The sequence below is a fragment of the Ranitomeya imitator genome, chromosome 2 (genome assembly GCF_032444005.1).
Source record: "Ranitomeya imitator isolate aRanImi1 chromosome 2, aRanImi1.pri, whole genome shotgun sequence".
Lineage (NCBI taxonomy): Eukaryota > Metazoa > Chordata > Amphibia > Anura > Dendrobatidae > Ranitomeya > Ranitomeya imitator.
Genome location: NC_091283.1, coordinates 328020963 through 328043817, shown reverse-complemented (window position 1 = coordinate 328043817; position 22855 = coordinate 328020963). Strand labels below are relative to the sequence as shown.

The 22855-nt window shown below is 42.2% G+C and overlaps 1 protein-coding gene across 2 annotated transcripts in view; it reads left to right on the top strand.

Moving 5' to 3' along the window:
- LOC138663546 (oocyte zinc finger protein XlCOF6-like) overlaps positions 1–20908 on the top strand; it is a 52936-nt gene extending 32028 nt beyond the window's left edge. The window contains exon 7 of one of the 2 annotated variants that reach the window (XM_069749787.1): positions 19281–20908. In XM_069749787.1, coding sequence (XP_069605888.1) covers positions 19281–20689 — 1409 coding nt within the window. In that variant the 3' untranslated portion in view covers positions 20690–20908. The remainder of the gene's footprint in view (positions 1–19280) is intronic. The other variant, XM_069749786.1, reaches the window with a different exon arrangement.
- The last annotated feature ends 1947 nt before the right edge of the window (positions 20909–22855 follow it).

Genomic DNA, 22855 nt, shown 5'->3' with positions numbered 1-22855 from the left:
ACCAGTCCTCCTGCCGATAAACGCCGATCTTCTCCTTCAGGGGCCTCTTCAACATCAAAACCCCCCAAAATTGAACCTTGCAGCCTGGCTACTGCGGCCCAGGTCCTGAGTGCTAGAGGGCTATCAGATGCGGTAATCTCTGCCTTGTTAAAATCCAGGAAGCCTGTTACTAATGCAATTTATAGCAAGGTGTGGAAAAAAATTCATCTTTCTGTCTTCCTAATAGCCCAGATCCTTTTCATAGTTACATATAGTTACATAGTTTTCATCCAAATATCTAGCAAATATTAGATTTACTTCAGCGTGGGGCTGGAATTAGGCCTTAGACCCAGCACGCTGAAGGTTCAGGTCTCCGCCCTCAGTGCTGTTTTTGACCAAGATTTGGCGAACCACCATTGGATCAGAAGATTCATGGTATCAGCTCTCAGATCACAACCCATAAAGCAACCCGTTGTGCCTTCATGGGACTTAAATTTAGTTCTTAGAGGACTCACACAAGCACCGTTCGAGCCCCTGTCATCATGTACTCCTCAATTCCTGTCATACAAAGCTGTTTTTCTTGTAGCGATAACCACAGCAAGACGTGTGGGGGAGCTGCAAGCTTTATCAGTAAGAGAACCCTATTTATTGATTACAGACGACTCTATAATTCTCCATCTTGATCCATCGTTCCTCCCGAAGGTGGTGTCTGATTTTCTCCGATCTCAGAATATTGTTCTTCCTTCCTTCTGCCAAAATCCGGCAAACCCAAAAGAAGAGTTCCATACTCTTGATGTTAAACGAACTATTCTACATTACCTTGAACAGACTAGCTCCTTCAGAGTTGATAAAAATTTTCTAGGAACCTTCCACGACAGCACTAATTTCCCTCCCTTGCCTTGAATAATATCCTGGGTTCATTTAAGGTAGCTAGTGCTATGGTATCTGTTATGATCCGGTGACCTTGGAGCTGCATGAGAACTTTCACTGGAGAAAGTGGCCACTATACTGACCGCAAATCTGAACTTAACACCGCAACTAGAAGAAGCTGTGGAGTGTACCTAACACACCTAGACACCTCGTCACAGCCGGAGGACTAAATACCCCTAAAGATGGAAATCGGAATACTGTCTTGCCTCAGAGAAAATCCCCAAAGGATAGACAGTCCCCCACAAATATTGGCGGTGAGTCAGAGAGGAAAAAACATACACAGGCAGAAAAAACAGGAATTAGCACAGGAGGCCACTCTAGCTGGATAGGACAGGATAGGACAGAGTTCTGTGCGGTCAGTATAAAACCCTTCAAAAATCCACAGCAGAATATACAAAAACTTCCTACATCTAGCTAAAGATGTAGGAGCGTATATCTGCAACTCCAGTGAAACCAACCAGACTGAGAAAACAGACACAGTCTAATCTCGACAAAAGACAAACAAACGAACAGTACTGAAAATAAGCACACTGCATGTGTGCCACAGGAAAAGAAATAGACACTTATCTTTGCTGAACTGGCAGATAAGCAGGGAGAGGCCAGGCAGAGATCCAATACTTCCAAAGAAACATTGACAACTGGCCAGGGCTAAAGGATCCTGCACACCTAAATATCCCAGTCAGAATTGTAATTATCCGATACACCTGGCCAGGACTGCGAGTCAGAGACAACTGCATTGGAGGGAACCCAAGAGCAGAATTCACAACAGGTATCCGTTATAAGTCATTGGCGAATAGGAGATAGGAGGGGCCTTTTAACCTCTTGTGCTTCCTGTCCCCCATTAGGGAATGGAGACATCCTCCTATGCTGTCGTGGAAGGTTCCTAGAAACCGAATTAACAGTAAGTCTAATTCTATTTTTTTGAGTACCGTATATACTCGAGTATAAGCCGAGATTTTCAGCCCAAATTTTTGGGCTGAAAGTGCCCCTCTTGGCTTATACTCGAGTCACGGTCGGCGGTGGGGTCGGCGGGTGAGGGGGAGAGAGGGCTGAGGCATACTCACATAGTCCCGGCGATCCTGGCGGTGTCCCTGCAGTCCCACGGTCTTCGGGTGCTGCAGTTCTTCCCCTGTTCAGCGGTCACGTGGGACCGCTCATTAGAGAAATGAATATGGACTCCACTCCCATAGGGGTGGGACCGCATATTCATTTCTCTAATCAGCGGTAACGGTGACCGCTGATAAAGGAAGAGGCTGCGGCACCCGGAGACCAGCTGTCCGGGAGAAGGAGCGGGACGCCGGGAGCAGGTAAGTATCGCATATTCACCTATCCCCGTTCCACACGCTGGGCGCCGCTCCATCTTCCCGGCGTCTCTCCGCGCTGACTGTGCAGGTCAGAGGGCGCGATGACACATATAGTGTGCGCGCCGCCCTCTGCCTGAACAGTCAGAGCGGGGAGACGTCGGGACAAGACGCCGGGAGCTGCAAGCAAGAGAGGTGAGTATGGCATTTTTTTTTTTTTTTTATTTATTGCAGCAGCCGCAGGCAGCATTATATATACCAGTAGCACAGCTTTATAAGGAGCATCTATGGGGCACAAATGAATGGTGCAGAGCACTATATGGCAGAGCTTTATAAGGAGCATCTATGGGGCACAAATGAATGGTGCAGAGCACTATATGGCAGAGCTTTATAAGGAGCATCTATGGGGCAATAATGAACGGTGCAGAGCACTATATGGCAGAGCTTTATAAGGAGCATCTATGGGGCAATAATGAACGGTGCAGAGCACTATATGGCACAGCTTTATATGGCACATCTATGGGGCAATAATGAACGGTGCAGAGCATATATGTGGCACAGCTTTATATGGAGCTTCTATGGGGCAATAATGAACAATATGGAGCATTATATGTGGCACAGCTTTATACAGAGCATCTATGGGGCAATAATGAACGGTATGCAGCATTATATGTGGCACAGCTTTATACAGAGCATCTATGGGGCAATAATGAACAATATGGAGCATTATATGTGGCACAGCTTTATATGGAGCATCTTATGGGGCAATAATGAACGGTATGGAGCATCTATTTTTATTTTTGAAATTCACCGGTAGCTGCTGCATTTCCTACCCTAGGCTTATACTTGAGTCAATAAGTTTTCCCAGTTTTTTGTGGCAAAAGTAGGGGGTTCGGCTTATACTCGAGTATATATGGTAGTTTCTTTCAGGAATATAGATTATTAAACCCAAAAGGGAATATCAGTGTATAATATTTATATCTTGGGTGACATATGAATACATTGCTAGCAACTAGTCTGCAATCACTCTAGGAGTAGTTAAGTATTTTTGTCAGTTCCAACTGCTTTTTTCTTGAGCTATTTATGTGCACATGCTTCAGCTGACCTGTTTAGATATAATTGTCATTGGTTTAAAGGCACTATTTTATTGTTTGTGTGTAATTTTAATAAATGTAAATAAAGTTTAAAAAAAAATGTAATTAAAAAAAACAAGGCACTTCTTGACTTAATTTGGTTTAATGACCAAATGGTCAGTATGTTTATATATTTGACGGAGTGTTGCCCACCTTATATGTAGGAGAATGGGCTGGGGTTATATGTTTACCAATAGATTTCAGAAAGGCAGATTTAAGGGTATGTGTCCACGTTCAGGATTGCATCAGGATTTGGTCAGGATTTTATGTCAGTATTTGTAAGCCAAAACCAGGAGTGGAACAATTAGAGGAAAAGTATAATAGAAACATATGCACCACTTCTGTATTTATCAGCCACTCCTGGTTTTGGCTTACAAATACTGACATAAAATCCTGACCAAATCCTGATGCAATCCTGAACGTGGACACATACCCTTAAGGGACTCGGAAAGAGAATCAGAGGGATCCAATGGCTGGATATCCTTAAGGACAAAAATGTCCTGTAAGGATGGGAAATCTTGAAAAATGAGATTCTCAAAGCACAATCGTTAACAATTCCAAAATTAGGGAAGAATACAAAGCATTTAAGGAAACCAGGATGGATGAACACAGAACTTAAACACTTGCTAAAAAGGAGGAAATAAATGTTTATCAAATGGAAAGAGGGAGGCATATCTGTATAAGAATATAATGCTGTCTACGGAACCTGCAGGACACAAATAAGATTATCTAAAGCTGAAAATGAATTAAGGCTTGCAAAAGACGTCAAAAGCAATAAAAAAGGATTTTGGGGATATGTCAAAAGTAAAAGAAAAGTCAAAGATGCTATAAGATTTTTACAGGATGAAAATGATAAAATGGTAAGAAAGGAAATTGAGAAGGCCGAACTTTTAAATTCCTATTTTGCATCTGTTTTCTCTCAGAAAGGAATTGTAACATCAACTGATCTTCACTGTCCTATTAAAGGAATAGAGGAATCCAGGATATCTATAAACAGAAAGATAGTGAGGAAACACTTAGCTAACAATAATGAATTCAAGTCTCCAGGTCCAAATTAATTACACCCCAGAATACTGAAGGAGATAGCAGAAGAAATTTTTGAACCACTCTCCATAATCTTTGAAAATTTTTGGAGAACATGAGAAGTCCCAGAAGACTGAAGAAGAGCAAATGTTCCTATCTTCAAAAAGGGGAAGAAAGTGGACCCAGTGAACTATAGGCCGGTGAGTCTGACTTCTATACCAGGAAAGATCTTTGAACAAATTATAAAACAACCTGTATGTAAGTACTGTAGCATAGCGCCTACTACGTGTCTTGGAGGACACTCGCTTGGCACGGGATTAACGCACTCAGGCACGGTTTTCTTATAAAACACAGTCTCTAGGTTTATTTCACATCAGCATAAACCACATCCTCAGAACTTGGTAACAGCTTGAACACCGTCTGTACATATTCAACTTCACCACAGTTCGTCTCTGACTCCGGTCAGCATAAGACACGGACCTCGTCCGTTACCTGCTTGGCGACCTTCACAGGTTCCTGGACAGCTCTTGGCCTCAGATGTGCCCCATACACAATGTCTCTCTCTTCTAACCCCGGTTAGCATAACACGGATCCCTTTCCGTTACCTGTTGGTGCCGCACAGGTTTCTCAGATACCTCCACAGAGGTATCCTTCAGACGTTTCTCACTCTGACCCCGGTCAGAACAACACGGATCTCCATCCGTCCCACACCCTGGCATATGCTAGGTCCAGAGCCCTGCCATGTGCTCTTCAGGAATCCTATTCTCCAGGACTTCCAACACAGGCTTCCAGGACCTTCCAGCATAGACCATTCAGGTCCACACTCCAAGACCAAAACATGAACATGTGACCCACACCCTGGTCACATTATATACCCTTAACCACTCCCCTGGATGGGAGTGTCTGGATGTGTGGCTAGTTTGTCCCATCCATCTCACACAACTAGCCTAGTAAGTCTCCCTTACAACTACACCATACATAAACACACTCTTGAGGGACCACAGGTCCCAGAACAACAATATTGCATCAGACTTACCACACAGACTCCCTCTGCGAAACATATCGGCCATTCACAACACTGACGATCTTTGTCTCATCAGAATTATGCCTCCAAGTGCATCTTGCAGCGCGCACACAGCACCCCCTGGCTGTACCATTGGTCGCTACACCACAGTACCTGGATAAGAATGAAGTGATTAACCAGAGTCAGCATGGGTTTGTAACTAATAAGTCATGTCAGACTAACTTAATTTCTTTCTATGACAGAAGCACTGACTGGTTGGATCAGGGAAATGCTGTAGATATAGTACATCTTTACTTCAGCAAAGCATTTGACAAAGTATCTCACACCATCCTTATTGAAAAAATTACTAAGTAAGGAATGGACAAGGCAACTGTTAGGTGGATTCATAACTGGCTTAGTGATCGGACCCAAAGAGTTGTCGTAACTGGCTGCACATCCAGTTGGAGGAATGTCTCAAGTGGGGTACCACAGGGTTCTGTCCTGGGCCCTGTATTGTTCAACATCTTTATCAATGATTTAGATGAAGGAATTGAGGGTACATTGATTAAATTTGCTGATGACACAAAGCTAGGAGAGATAGCTAATACTAGAGAAGAGAGAGAAAGAATTCAAAAATATATAAATAAACGAGCAGTGGACAGCAACTAAGAGAATGGTTTTTAATAAGGAAAAATGCAATGTATTACATCTGGGCAATAAAATGAAAAAAACATACAGAATGGGAGGAATAGGGCTAAGCAACAGCACATGTGAAAAAGACTTGGGTATGCCAATGGATCACAAACTGATCATGAGTCAACAGTGTGATGCAGCAGCAAAAAAGGCAAATGCAATTCTGGGATGGATTAACGGAAGCATACAGTCTAGATCACGTGAAGTCATTATTGGCCTCTCTCTACTCCTCTTTGGTCAGACCTCACCTCGAATACTGTGTCCAGTTTTGAGCACCACATTTTAAAAAAGACATCAACAAACTGGAGCAAGTTTAGAGAAGAGCGACCAGAATGGTGACCGGTCTGCAAACCATGTCCTATGTGGAATGGTTACAGGATTTGGGAATGTTTAGCTTGCACAATGAAAACTGAGAGGAGACTTAGTAGCTGTCTACAAATATCTCAATGGTAGTCACATTGTAGAAGGATCATCTTTATTCTCATTTGTACAAGGAAAGACTAGAAGCAATGAGATGCAACTGAATGGGAGGATACACAGATTAGACATTAGAAAAAATATTTTGACAGGGTGATCAATGAGTCGAACAGGCTGCCACAAGAGGTGGTGAGTTCTCCTTCCATGGAAGTTTTCAAACAGAGGCTGGACAGACATCTGTCTGGGATGTTTTAGTGAATCCTGCTTTGAGAAAGGGGCTGTACCAGATGACTCAGGAGGTCCCTTCCCACTCTACCATTCTATGATGATTCTATCTCTAAAAGCTGTGCATGGCTGATGGCTGTAATATACATTTACTCACACCTGCAGATGTGCTGACATGGCTCGAGCCCTGGTTTCATGGATTCACTTCACATCATAAATTCCATAATGTTTTCAATCCTGCGGAATTCAGATTGCTGCACAATCTCTCCTGAAATGGAAGGCACTATTTCTTTCTCTACTCTTCTGCTAAGGACTCTTAGTAGCTCCAATGCTCCACCATAAATTAGTACAACTCCGGTACACCATTGGAGTTCTCCCCTCCATATATTGTTAGGGACGTAACATTTTTCTATTCTATGTCTTTTTTTGCAGGTTAATTCTGTATGATAGATGATTGTGGTGGGATTGACCTGCCTCACCTATGTGAGTGTGGATCTTACAAATTATTTCCCAGCTTCTCTTAAATCTTACAATACCCTATATATGGCTGTACACTACTGTCTGGGCAGTGGGCACATTGCAAGCTTTAGTAGGGAAGGAGCAACATTTAGATATTTTTGAATGCAGATTTTGCTGGAATATTTTGCAAACGTAATGTATTGGGAGCACTGTTCATGGTATCTTGGCAGGTCAAAAAATGGCCACCACGAACAGACTTGGTGCTGTCTACTCCAGATCGGAGGGGTTGCCTTGCTCATCACCCTTTAACTCTTCTACATGTATCTGGACTTACACAGACACCCTTACTCTTGGGCCATTGTGTTACCAGTTGTTCGGTGGTGTGAGATGGAAAGAAAAATAGGTAACCAGGTCAGAACCAGTAAGGCAGAGAAAGTACAAAATCAGTAGACACAACAGTAGCCAGCAAACGGGCTAGGTCAAAGCAGGAAACAAATATACAAATCAGGAGCTGAGCACAGAGGACTGAACCAGTGGAGCACAATGCTGTATCTTGCAGCTTCCAGCAATTTGCTTAGAGCTTTAGTAGGGTATGGTGCTTTCTAATTGGCTGAAGCAGGGAGCAGATTACTTTTAACTGGACAGCACGCTCACCCATACTGACAAACTGGACGGGACAGTACTACTGGTTCTAGACACCCTAATCTAAGTGACTGGACAGAGTCTGCGCCACCCAGAGCTTCTGTGTTATGATCTCCACTCTTTTCTTGTCTGATATGTTACTTTGTGTATTGGTTGTGCTGGGTCTGTGCTGCAATCATCTGTGTACACTTTCCTTTATTAGTCATCTACTTAAAGGGAAGGTACCACGTTTGTAGATCATTAATATATTAATGTAATGTAGCATAACATGCTGTTATAACCAGGTTTTAAATGCATTTGAAACATTTTGTGTGTTATAGGAGTTTAAAGAAGGCACTGGGGGCTAACATCTTGTTTTCACAGTAGCAGCATGACACTATCAGTGTCATAATAAGGCACCCCATGGTCATAGGAGATAACAGACCCCATCTATTGTAATAGAACTGTCTGTCACTGCTGTGAACTGGGCACACCTCTGTGGGCTGCACAATTCCCAGTAGTGGGAGTGCTCTGCTGCCATATTCATGGAGCCTTGACATCTGAGGGGAGTAAAATGCAGGAGAAAAGTATCGGCAGAATAGCAGAACCATCAAGGAGGAAAAGTGTACTATTAGCATTATAGGAACAGGAGCTGTCAGCTACTCAGCAGGAGCTGTGATTAATCCCATAGTAAGATACAGAGCTGCAGTTCTGCAGTGAACTTGTGGATGGTGGTGACAGACTCATGTAATCTGGATGAGAAAGACTGATGGGAGAGAGATAAAATCAGTAACTGCTGGTGATAGCAGATCACAGGGCAGTCACACACAAAATGGCACTGTCCTGTGATGCTACTCTTCATTCTGCCCCAGGGATACTAGACAACGCAAAAGGGGAGGGAAATGGTGATGTCAGCAGTTAGGTTACGTTCACATTAGCGTTGTGCGGTGCTGCGTCGGGCGCAGCCGCGGCAACGCATGTGTCATGCGCCCCTATATTTAACATGGGGGGCGCATGGACATGCGTTGTCTTGCATTTTGTGACGCATGCGTCATTTGGGCGCACGCGTCAGGGCGCAGAGGACGCTGCATGATGCAGTTTTTTCTGCGCCAAAAATCATGCAAAAATGAACGCATGTGTCACAAAAAGCTGCGTTTTGCATGCGTTGTGCGTTGCGTCGCCGACGCAGCACCACACAACGCAAATGTGAACGTGTAAGAAAATATATATTTTTCATATTAAATTATTTGCACAGTGCAAACATTGCATTAATACATTTTAATTACTATTTTAAGTTTAATTTCACAAAAAAACAAACTAGAAGAAAGCTGGTGGCACCTTCCCTTTAACCCCTTCATGACCCAGCCTATTTTGGCCTTAAAGGGAACCTGTCACCCCCAAAATCGCGGGTGAGGTAAGCCCACCGGCATCAGGGGCTTATCTACAGCATTCTGTAATGCTGTAGATAAGCCCCCGATGTATCTTAAAAGATGAAAAAAAGACGTTAGATTATACTCACCCAGGGGCGTTCCCGCTGTTGGTCTGGGTCCGGCGCCTCCCATCTTCATCAGATGACGTCCTCTTATGGTCTTCACGCTGTGGCTCCAACGCAGGCGTCATCTGATGAAGATGGGAGGTGCCGGACCCGGACCAACAGCGGGAACGCCCCTGGGTGTGTATAATCTAACGTCTTTTTGTCATCTTTTAGGAATACATCGGGGGCTTATCTACAGCATTCCAGAATGCTGTAGATAAGCCCCTGATGCCTGTGGGATTACCTCACCTGCGATTTTGGGGGTGACAGGTTCCCTTTAGTGACCTGGCCATTGTTTGCAATTCTGACCAGTGTCCCTTTTATGAGGTTATAACTCTGGAACGCTTCAACGGATCCTAGCGATTCTGAGATTGTTTTTTTTTTTCGTGACATATTGAACTTCATGTTAGTGCAAAAACAAAGAGAACACTGACTGTGAGACCCAAATGTAATTAAAATATAATTTTATTATTAAATCAATTTAAAATTTGGAGCAGGTGGAGATAAAACCACATGACAGAGGGACGCATACTACTTGGGGACAAGCAAAAATATAATTAGAAAATATATAAATACGTGTATATGCATTAATTAGCTTAATAATAATGGAACATTGGTATGTTATAGTTGTAATTATACTACGCATGCATACAATATATTATATATAGTATAACCCCCACATACACAGGAGAAAATGTATATTAAAAGATGAAAAATTTAGAAAATTGGAAAATATATTATGCAAAAATAGATGTGTACTAATGCCAGAAGACAACACAGAAATTAATAATAATTAAGTATATACAGGTAAAGTGACAGAGCATATAGCAGTGTATATAAATAGTATCCACATAGATGTTCACATGGTGTGTATAAATGATTACATAATACAAGTGATTAAATCACACTGAATGGTGTGAATTTTAATGTGAGGTAATCGATAAGAATATTTGGAGACAATTAAGCACGGATTCTGGATGTACCCAAATAAAGTGACCGTGTATATGGCAGTGCAGATAAGATGGCATCTACATACGTGTTTACTTACTATATAGATGGATACTCTGATCACAAAATAATGGACATTTCTCAAAGTGTTGTCAAAAACTGAAAATAATAACTACCTGTGGGATGGGTGACAAGATGACAGGCTGTCCCTGGATGCGTCCACCCCGACGTGCGTTTCGGCGATTGCCTTCGTCAGGGGGTGGCGCCATCCAGAGGAAGTGAGTCATTTATGTGGATAATGGCCAATGGGAGCGGAGGGGCTTGTGGTGACGCACGCGAACAAAGGAGGTAACCGGGCGCATCCACACCGCCACCCCACGTGACCCAGGACACCGCAATCAGCTGATGCGATGCCATGGGACCGCGAGGGCGGAAGCATCCAGGAAGCATTGCCAGCGCGCGTGCCGCCCGACTCGTTGCCATGGGACCGATCATGTGATCAGTGATGTAAGTGAAGGCCCTGCAGAGTGACCGAAATACATAAATAAAGGGGCACAAAGACATGAAGGTACCCATGAATATAACAATAAATAAGAGACATGAACTGATGAAGTGCTAAACAAAGAGAGATAATAAGTGTCATGAACAAAGACAGAACAAGAAATAAATAAATAAAAATAAAAGAGGATTGTACTATATATAACTGGGATGATCATATGTATAGGTTATACAATGAAATGATTGGAAAAAGCGGACAATACAGATGAACAAAAAACATATATACACATATATATACACATGTATATATCGTAGCCATAAAACGCAGACTCATGAAGGTAGAAATAATATAATAATAATAATACAATAAATCGTTAATAAATAAAGAATTGATCCAAACATACACATCTAATATATAAAGCTGAATGTGTGTGTGTGTACGTGTGTGTGTGTGTATGTATGTCCGGGATTGGCATCTGCACCGTCGCAGCTACAGCCACAAAATTTTGCACAGTCACACGTCTGGACCCCGAGAGCGTCATAGGCTATGTTGTGAGGCGAAATTTTAACCCCGCGCTTTCCAATTCACCAAACAATTTTGCCCCTATCTACATAATGGGGAAAAAAGTGAAAGGAAAAGTGTTGGAGGCAAATTGACAGCTGCCAGATGTGAACAAGGGGGACTTAAAGAATGAGAGCGATGGCACCAAAGAGTATATACTGTACAGTTGCTAAGGTGGGGCCCCGACATGGGATACTCACCACACACGGGGATATGAACACACACACAAAATGTGCTTGAACAAATATCACCCTCAGCACACATTTCACTACACATACACCAACCTCGCCACATAAAAGTCAAAACACAAAAGTCGCCGCTCAAAACTCGCACAAGTGCAAAACTCACCTCATGGAAAACTCGCCACACGCAAAACTTGCACACGCGGAAAAATTGCCACATGCACAAAAGTTGCAACACATGCAAAAGTTGCCTCACACAAAACTTGCACATACTCAAAAGGTACTACACATAAAACTCACCACGCGCAAAACTCACCATGCGCAAAACTTGCTGCACACAACTTGCTACACTAACCTGTCACATGCAACTCGACACACAAAAAGTTGCTACACGCATGTTGCCGCACAAAACTCATCTCACCAAAGTCGCTACATATATGTCGCCACACGCAACTCAACACACACAACTTGACAAACGAAACTCGCCCTAAAACACACACAAGTCTGGTATTATCCTTCAAAAATAAAAATCTGATTAATAAGCAGACAAACTACAAGAGCAACAAATGTACCATATAGGAAATACGGCAGCTGTCAGTCACGTGACCTGTCTATTATGTGTATGTGTGAGCTAATATATACTGCCAGGGGGAGGGCTTCCTGTTGGCTGGGGATTTATCAGGCTGCCAATTTAACTTACAAATACTGAGGTAAAAATACTGACCAAATAACGTGTGAATGCGGTCTAATACAGGAGGAGATGACACACAGGTATATACTATATACAGGAGAGATGGCACACAGGTATATACTATATACAGGAGGAGATGACACACAGATATATACTATATACAGGAGGAGAATGCACACAGATATATACTATATACAGGAGGAGATGACATACAGGTATATACTATATACAGGGGAGATGACATACAGGTATATACTATATACAGGAGCAGATGACCTACAGGTATATACTATATACAGGAGGAGATGACACACAGGTACATGCTATATACAGGAGCAGATGACCTACAGGTATATACTATATACAGGAGGAGATGACACACAGGTATATACTATAAACAGGAGCAGATGACACACAGGTATATACTATATACAGGAGCAGATGACCTACAGGTATATACTATATACAGGAGGAGATGACATACAGGTATATGCTATATAGAAGATGACATACAGGTATATACTATATACAGGAGGAGATGACACAGATATATACTATATACAGGAGGAGATGACATACAGGTATATACTATATATAGAAGACATACAGGTATATACTATATATAGGAGGAGATGACATACAGGTATATACTATATACAGGGGAGATGACACATAGCAGGTATATACTATATACAGGGGAGATGACAAACAGGTATATACTATATACAGGAGATGACATACAGGTGTATACTATTTATAAGGGAGATGACAAACGTATATACTGAGGTGAAAATGAGAGGTGTGAGGTGAAAATGAAAAGGTGTGATTGCAAAATGAGAGGAGTGAGGGAAAATAGTGGAGTGATCGGAAAATGACAGATGTGAGGTCGAAATGACAAGTGTTAGGGGGGAATGAGAGGAGTGAGGGAGAAAATGAGAGGTGTGAGGGATTAAATGAGAGTTGTGAGGGGGAAAATGAAAGATGTGATTGGGAAAATGAGAGGCATGATGGGAAAATAAGAGAAGTGAGGTGCTATAACTAACCACAGATATTTACTATGCCCAGGCAACGCCGGGCTCTTCAGCTAGTAATAAATAATAATGATCTATGCAAAAGTAATAATGATAATATGAATACATAGAAAAGAAAAATAAAGATAAACAAAAAAATAATAAAATAAAAAATCATAATAATAGTAATACTAATATTGTTATAATGTCCAATCAAATGTAGTATCGAATTTCATTCTGTCATGTCCATTATGATGTCCATAGTGAAGTATAGAGATTGGTCACGAAGTATATCAAGATTAATCATTGACTCTCAATTAGTCAAACTGAAATAAATAAAGAAATAAAATAAGAAAATGATAATATAAATCAAAAGAAAAAAGAGAAAGGGGAGGAAAAAGGGAAGTGGGGGGGGGTTGGGAAAGAAGAGGAGGGGAGGAAAGAAAGGGAGGAAGGAAAAAATGGAAGGGAAGCACCCGCTATATGTAACAATATATAACACTAAAAAAACAGGATCGGCACATTACATTTATTTAGGCCAAATACTGCTGATAATAAAAGGATAAAATATATGTGAAGAGATAAAAAATTAATTAAAAGAACCATCTGGATGGTATCTGTGGTCAGAGAAAAGGAGCAAAGCTCATGTTCTCATTAAGGCCGTGGGGATGTAAGGTATTCAAGACCCAAATCCATTTAGCTTCTTTTTGGGAAAGTTTTTTGCTGATATTTCCGCCTCGGATGGATGGAGGAATGATGTCTATTCCTCTTACTTTGAAGCCAGATGAATCACAGTTATGATAAAGTTTAATATGTTTAGGTATGGTCTTTAAGATAGAGATATCATCTTCATTCTGAGCAGCAGTAATGCCATTGACATGCTCTCGTATCCTCACTTTCAACTGGCGTGTGGTTAGTCCTATATACATTTTTGGGCAGGGACATACAGCGTAATAGACTACTGCTTTAGATTCGCAGTTAATAAAATGATTGATAGAATATTCTTTACAATTCGTGGCATTGCTGAATGTGTTGGCTCTTTCCATATTGGGACAGGCCACACAATGACCACAAGGAAAACTGTCTTTCCGTGGTGTTATCCTGTCCATAAAAGTCTGTGGGCGATTCTGATAATGGCTATGTACCAACATATCTCGCATGTTTCTTGAACGACGATAAGTAATACTTGGCTGGTTTGGGAGATACTGGGCCAACGTATAATCAGACAAAAGAATTGGCCAATATTTTTTCAATATCTCATGCATTAAGTTGGACTGTGCATGATAGTTTGTAATAAATCGAACAGTAGTTGATGTTGTTTCTTTTTTAGTAGCATATAATAGGTAATTTCTCATTCCATGTTTGGCTCTATTGCATTCCCGTTTTATGCATCTATGGCTGTAACCACGATTAAGGAATCTCAATTTGAGATCCCTTGCTTGGATTTCAAAGTCAGACTCAGTTGAGCATAAGCGTTTCAAGCGCAAGAACTGACCCACTGGTATCGAACGCTTTAAGGGGGCGGATGAGATGATGACGCATGTAATAATGCGTTAGTTGATGTTGGTTTCCTGTATAGATTGGTTTGTAATGCATTTGAACTGTTGCGTTTAACCATCACATCTAGGAACTCTAACAGTATAGGTGTCATATTTGTAGGTGAGATGAATGTTGAGGTCGTTGTTGTTAAGAAACGTCACAAATTCGTTCAAAGTCTCAGGGGTGCCTTGCCAGATGAAAAAAATATTGTCTATGTACCCATTGCGGTGCCCTGGAGCTGTAGATAGAGGGACCTACCACTCTGTTAGTGGTAAAGTTAGGTCGCTAATTTTTGCGTTTATTTGTGAAAAAATTGGAAATTTTTCCAACTTTTTGCAAATTTCGCAATTTTCAAATTTTGAATTTTTATTCTGTTTAAACCAGAGAGTTATGTGACACAAAATAGTTAATTAATAACATTTCCCACATCTTTACTTTACAGCAGCACAATTTTGGAAAGAACATTTTGTTTTTGCTATGAAGCTATAAGGGTTAAAAGTTGACCAGCGATTTCTCATTTTTACAAAAAATTTACAAAACCTTTTTTTAGGCACCATCTCACATTTGAAGTCAGTTTGAGGGGTCTATATGGCTGAAAATACCCCAAAGTGACACCATTCTAAAAACTGCACCCCTCAAGGTGCTCAAAACCACATTCAAGAAGTTCATTAACCTTTCACAGCAGCAGAAGCAACATGGAAGGAAAAAATGAACATTTAACTTTTTAGTCACAAAAATGATCTTTTAGCAACAATTTGTTACTTTTCTTAAGAGTAAAAGGAGAAAGTGGATGCCAAAAGTTGTCCAATTTGTCCTGAGCACTCTGAAACCCCATATGTGGGGGGAACCACTGTTAGGGCGCCCAACGGGGCTCGGAAGGGAAGGAGCGCCATTTGACCTTTGGAATGGAAAATTAGCTCCAATTGTTAGCAGACACCATGTCGCGTTTGGAGAGGCCTGTGTGCCTAAACATTGCAAACCCCCCACAAGTGACCCCATTTTGGAAACTAGACCTCCCAAGGAACTTATCTAGATGTGTGGTTAGCACTTTGAACCCCCAAGTGCTTCACAGAAGTTTATAATGCAGAGCCGTGAAAATAAAATATATTTTATTTTCCTCAAAAATTATTTTTTGGCCCGCAATTTTTTATTTTCACAAAGTTAACAGGAGAAATTAGACTCCCAACGTTGTTGTCCAGTTTGTCCTGAGTACGCCGGTATCCCATATGTGGGGGTAAACCACTGTTTGTGCACACGTCGGGGCTCGGAAGGGAAGTAGTGACATTTTGAACTGCAGACTTTGATGGAATGGTCTGCGGGCATCACGTTGCATTTGCAGAGCCCCTGATGTGCCTAAACAGTAGAAACCCCCCACAAGAGACCCCATTTTAGAAACTAGACCCCACAAGGATCTTATTTAGATGTGTGGTGACCACTTCTTACCCCCAAGTGCTTCACAGAAGTTTATAACGCAGAGCCGTGAAAATAAAAAATCTTTTTTTTTTTTCAAAAATGATTTTTTTTAGCCTGCAATTTTTTATTTTCACAAAAGTAACAGGAGAAATTGGACCCCAAAAGTTGTTATCCAGTTTGTCTTAAGTATGCTGATACCCCATTTGTGTGGGTAAACCACTGTTTGGGTACACGTCAGGGCTCGGAAGGGAAGTAGTGACGTTTTGGAATGCAGACTTTGATGGAATGGTCTGCGGGCATCATGTTACATTTGGAGAGCCCCTGATGTGCCTAAACAGTGGAAACCCCCCAATTCTAACTCCAACCCTAACCCCAACACAGCCCTAACCCTACCCCTAATCCCAACCCTACCCCTAATCCCAACCCTTATCCTAACCCTAATCCCAACCTTACCCCTAATCCCAACCCTACCCCTAACCCTAATTCCAACCCTACCCCTAATCCTAATCCCAACCCTAATCCTAACCCTAATACAAACCCTAACTATACCCCTAATACCAACCCTAACCCTTATGGGAAAACTGGCGCAGGGGGGTGATCAGCAGGGCAGGGGGGTGATCAGGGTCCCAGGAGGAATATCTGGGTCCCAGGGGGGAGATCAGCGTCGCAGGGGGGAAACAGCGGGGCAGGGGGAGATCAGCGGGGTAGGGGGGAGATCAGCGGGGTAGGGGGGAGATCACCGTTGCAGGGGAGATCACCGTTGCAGGGGGATCAGCGTCACAGGGGGACATCAGCGTCAGGAGGAGATCAGCTTCGCGGGGGGAGATCGGCTCGCGGGGGGAGATCGGCGTCACAGGGGGATCAGCGTTGCATGGGGCGATCAGCGGGGTAGGGGGGAGATCAGCTTCGCAGGGGGGAGATCAGCATCACTGGGGATCAGTGTCGCGGGGAATCAGCGGGGCAGGGGGAGATCAGTGTCGCAGGGGGATCAGCGATGCAGGGGGCGATCAGCGTCACAGGGGGATCAGTGTTGCGGGGAGATCAGCGTCGCAGGGGGGAAATCAGTGTCGCAGGTGGATCAGCGGGGCAGGGGGAGATCAGCATCGCAGGGGGAGATCATCACAGGGGGATCAGCGTTGCATGGGGCGATCAGCGTTGCAGGGGGGTAAGCATCACAGGGGAGATCAGCGTCGCACGGGGGAGATCAGCGTCACAGGGGGGCGATCAGGGGGCAGATCAGCGTCGTGGGGGGTGATTACCGGGGGCAGGAGTGGGCTGTCAGGTGCGGGGGTGGCTGAGGATATGCAGGAGGAGAGGGAGCCAGCAGCAGCAGTGATCAGTCAGGGGTTGATCATCGGCGGTGGGGGGTGAGGAAGCGGAGGTCAGGGGGGAGCAGAGGTGGGGGAGGAAGGAGCAGAGGTCGGGGGAGGGAGCAGAGGTAGGGGGCGTGGAATTTTACGGCAGGGGGAGCAGAGGGGAGTACCTGGGTGTGATGACGGCGATCAAGGTGAATATGTGGCAGGGAGACCAGCAGGCACCTTGCTGTTCAGCTTCCACGGACACCATGAAGCTGGACAGCGAGGCAACCATCCCTTACTCCTCCCCCCCACATCTGAATGGAGAGCTAGTGTCACATGGACGCTAGCTCCAATCAGATCTGGGGGTGGTGACAAAATGGGTCACCAGAGTGATCATTGCGAAGGGGGGGCAAAGCCACCCCCCTGGGCTAAAGTACAAGTCCCCCTGTCCCGGCAGGTTGGGTGAAATTTGAGTTAACCCTTCACCCGATCTGCAGGAACGTGATCATTCTATGACACAGCATATGCGTCATAGGTCAGATTGGCACAGACTTTCATGACGCATACGCTGTGTCACAGGTCGGGAAGGGGTTAAGCAGGCTAGCTCTTCCACCCAGTGTCAGTCGTACACTTGCTGTTGCCTGTGTAAGACTGATCCCTCTGTGCCTGACCCAGCTTGACTTGATTCTCTTCCCGGACTCAGACCCTTTGCTTGTGACCAGACTTCTCTTGTGTCTGCTCCCTGTAAACTGTCTTGTCTTTCTCATTTTCCTGACCTCGGCTCGTGAATTGGATTTCGTCTCTGATGTCCCCTTGTTGTACTGCGCCATTTCTTGGCCCTGACCTCGAATTGTTTCACTTCCCATTACTTAGTCTGTAAGTAGTATATATTTTTACTATCTGTTATTGTGGTCTTTCTCTCCACTTCTGGGACTAATATGACCTATTGTGACTCACGTCACATTCTGGTTCTGACATCTCCATTACCAGCGCAGAATGAATAAGGCGGTATATGGTGACAAAGGCAGACGTCGCAGGAACAGATCCCAAAGCAGATGGGACACACCATTTGCAGAAGCCCTAATATAACAAAATGCCAGAAAATCAGAGCAGTATAAATAAATCCCCATAAAGTGACTCCATTTTGGAAATTATAATCCTCAATTAATTAATCTATATATGAGTAGTGACTATTTTCACTCCACAGGCACTTTAATAAAATTGGCACGCAGTGGATGTTAGAGAGTGAAAATTGCACATTTGACATGTTATCACCCAACACATAGTGCCCAGGAAACCCAGGCACATCGTAAATTAAATGGGTTATTCTCACTATATTAAAGCAAAATTCATGGATACTAAATGTGATTTGGACACACTGCAAGCTCATAAGTGAGAAGGAGATTTGACTCTGGGAGAGCAGATATTGCTGGATTGTTTTATGGAAGCCATGTTCTTCTTCAAGAGCCTTTGAGCCATGAATGATGTGGAAACCTATGTTTTCTATTGACAGGTGATGGACCTGAGTGGGCACTTGTTTTGTGTGAGATGAGTAGAACTTTTTGTTAGTATTTTTATCGCCTACATACATTGTTTGGTTGCTTTTTGTTCCATATTTAGGAGGCAAAATGAACAAACAGTTGAACACCGCACTCTACTGGTTCATACTATGAGGTTTTCTATTCTACTGTGAATTATAATGGTGAATAATCAATGTTTTTACATAACTTGCCATTTTTGCAGACAGTTTAAGTAGAAATGTTGAAAAATATAAAATTCAAGGATATTTTATTAAAAAACAATTATTGGTTTTCTTTGCAGATGACTGTACCAGGAGATCAGATTATATTGAGATCACACAGGATACAATTAAAGTGAATGCCATTACTCCAGATATAACATCATCCATTCACAGCAAAGATCTATCATGTGATCCTTTGAAACATGTCCTGTCTTCTAAATCATTACCGATGACTAAGGAAAATCAAAGTCACAAAATAAGCATTAAAAAGCAAACTGCTCCTGAAGCAAAGAAGCCATTTTCACGTTCAGAATATGGAAATAGTTTTCCCCTCAAAAATTCATTTTTTAAACATCAAAAAATTCACACAGCAGAAAATAGATATTCTTGTTCCGAGTGTGGGAAATGTTTTTACCAGAAATCAGATCTTGTTAGGCATGAGAGAATTCACACAGGGGAGAAGCCATTTTCATGTTCAGAATGTGGGAAATGTTTTCGAGATAAATCAACTCTTTTTACACATCAAATAACTCACACAAGGGAGAAGCCTTTTGTATGTTCAGAATGTGGGAAATGTTTTAACCGTAAAGTAGCTCTTTTTAAGCACCAGAGAGTTCACACAGCGGAGAAGCCTTTTTCATGTTCAGAATGTGGGAAAGGTTTTAACAGGAAAGCACATCTTGATAGCCATCAAAGAACTCACACAGGGGAGAAGCCTTTTTCATGTTCAGAATGTGGAAAATGTTTTTACTGGAAATCGCGTCTTGATATCCACCAGAAAACCCACACAGGGGAGAAGCCTTTTTTCTGTTCACAATGTGGAAAATGTTTTACAGAAAAATCAAAGTTTATCAGACATCAGATAACTCACACAGGGGAGAAGCCTTTTTCATGTTCAGAATGCGGGAAATGTTTTCGAGATAAATCAACTCTTTTTATACATCAAAGAACTCACACAGGGGAAAAGCCTTTTTTATGTTCAGAATGTGGGAAATGTTTTAACCATAAATCAGCTCTTTTTAAGCACCAGAGAGTTCACACAGGGGAGAAGCCTTTTTCATGTTCAGAATGTGGGAAATGTTTTAACAGGAAAGCGCATCTTGATAGCCACCGGAGAATTCACACAGGGGAGAAGCCTTTTTCATGTTCAGAATGTGGAAAATGTTTTGTTGATAAATCAAGTCTTAAAAAACATCAGAGAAGTCACACAGGGGAGAAACCTTTTTCATGTTCAGAATGTGGGAAATGTTTTAACCATAAATCTGCTCTTGATAATCACCAGAGGATTCACACAGGGAGGAAGCCTTTTTCATGTTCAGAATGTGGGAAATGTTTTAACCGGAAAGCGGACCTTGATAGGCACAAGAGAACCCACACAGGGGAGAAACCTTTTTACTGTTCAGAATGTGAGAAATGTTTTGTTAAGAAATCATCTCTTCTTAGTCACCAAAACATTCACACAGAGGAGAAGGCTTTTTCATATTCTTAATGTGGGAGATATTTTACGCGGAAATCAACTCTTAATAAACTTCCAAAAGGTCACACAGGTGAGAAACCTTTTTTATGTTCAAAATGTTAAAAATGTTTTTACTGTAAATTGTATTTTCTTAAAGGGATTATCCACTATTAAGACAATCCTTTGTCATTTCTCATGTTTGGCCTCGTTAAAATAAAAGCACTCATACTCGCCTTCCATGACGGCACTGATACAGCGGTATCTGGACTCACATTCCTTGTCATATACTACTGACCAGGTACAGAGTTTAGAGGATGATGTCATACAAGGTGTCGGCCATCATAATTCTCATAAACAAACAGTGGATCTTCACAGCCAGCAAATAAACAGTCTGTTTAAAATGGTTGATGACCAAGAAAATCACAATAATATCCAGATGAGGGGTATACCTGAAAGCATCAATGCACAAGTGATTATGCCAACACAGCTGACATTATTCAATAATATCCTTGGTGATCCTATTGATAATGAGATCGACAGGGCACACTGTATACTAGGCAATCATGGCCTATGTTGATTTCAATGGAAAACGGATGCAATTGCTCACAGATCTATCCTGAATGACACTTGCTAAAGGAAGGGTGCTGAAACCAGTACTTGAGGCCCACTAGGAAAATGGCCTGATATACTCCTGGAGGTGCCTCTTCCAGCTGCAGGTCCAGAAAAATAGAACATGGTTTACTTTGAAAGATCTAAGCGACATGAGACCATTCTGTGATGCCCTGGATATTCCCAGAATCCATATATCTGATTGGCCACCTGCTCTACCATTGCCACAGAGAGTTCCAACACATTGCAGAAATGTTCAATGAATCAAGAACTTGATGACTGTGCACCTAGACTGGAAAGGAACATGTCAATCATATAAGATCCTGAAATGCATCTAAGCTTCCCTGATGAGAGAGACAGTTTTCAGATGATTACTTATTTATTTAAGCTTAATATTAGTTATAGCTAAAAAGAGTTTTATGTTCCTCTCTCCCACTATAAAGAATGTCTCAGTTCATATCTTAGAGCGACATATAAATTGAGTTCACATTATATTACTGTAATAATTTGCTGTTTTACTTTACTTGCTATATTTTCCATGGTTTACCTTAATAGGATCCCTAGGAATGAAAGTTAGACTTACTCCTGTAAAGACATCCCTCAGTTATGGACTTACATTGGGGTCTGCTTGTTTCCCAGTTTCCTTGTGTTCGATATATCCATAATCTATACCTCTTAGATGCTGAGTGGTAGAAGTTACTATCTAAGATCTGTACTTCCTACTTGCTCATAATCTTTCTATCCTTTTTTCCATATAATATGGCACAACTCAAAACTTTCTCATTGAATGTCAGAGGAATTAATGTTCCAGAGAAAAGAGTTCAAGTGTTTTATCATATGCATAAACAACACGTACATTTTATCTCTCTTCAAGAGACCCACTTTAGAGGTGATCAAACACCTCAGTTAATAACAGATATTATTCATCTTGGAGCCACAGCACAAATGCGGTTACGAAGTCTTAAGGTGCTCAGTATAGACCGACACAAATCACTGCCACATACTATTTTAGAAACGCTGTCTGACATGGAGGGGAGGTATGTGTTCAATACCAAAATTTTGTCTTTGGAAAACTTCTATCTATCAAATTAAGACATGCTCTAAATACTTAAGCTAGTTTAAAATATTTTGCAGAGGGCCTTATGTTTGGAGATGACATTAATTTTGTCTTGGATCCTTCTTTAGATGCGTCCCTGGGACAGAATCACCAATCTAAATCACAATCAAAAGCTTTGCTACACGTGCTCCTGTCTCTCCAACTGGTCGATATATGGAGGATACTACATCCAGACATAAAGGATTCTATGTATTATTCTCCTATACACAATACACAAAGCCATATAGCCCTTTTCTTAATTAGCCATCACTTTCTTACATGGCTCCCTACATCTCAGATAGGACCTGCTATATGTTCAGATCATGCTCCTGTATACTGTAGTCTGACTGTACCGGACTCCAAGGCTTCAGATGTTGGAGCTTAATTGATGATCTGCTGAAAAACTCACTCTGTGTCTCAGACCCTCATGAGACTATAGACTCCTTCAGATATATGAGCATGATGACACTGCCTTACCACTTCATAGGGAAGCA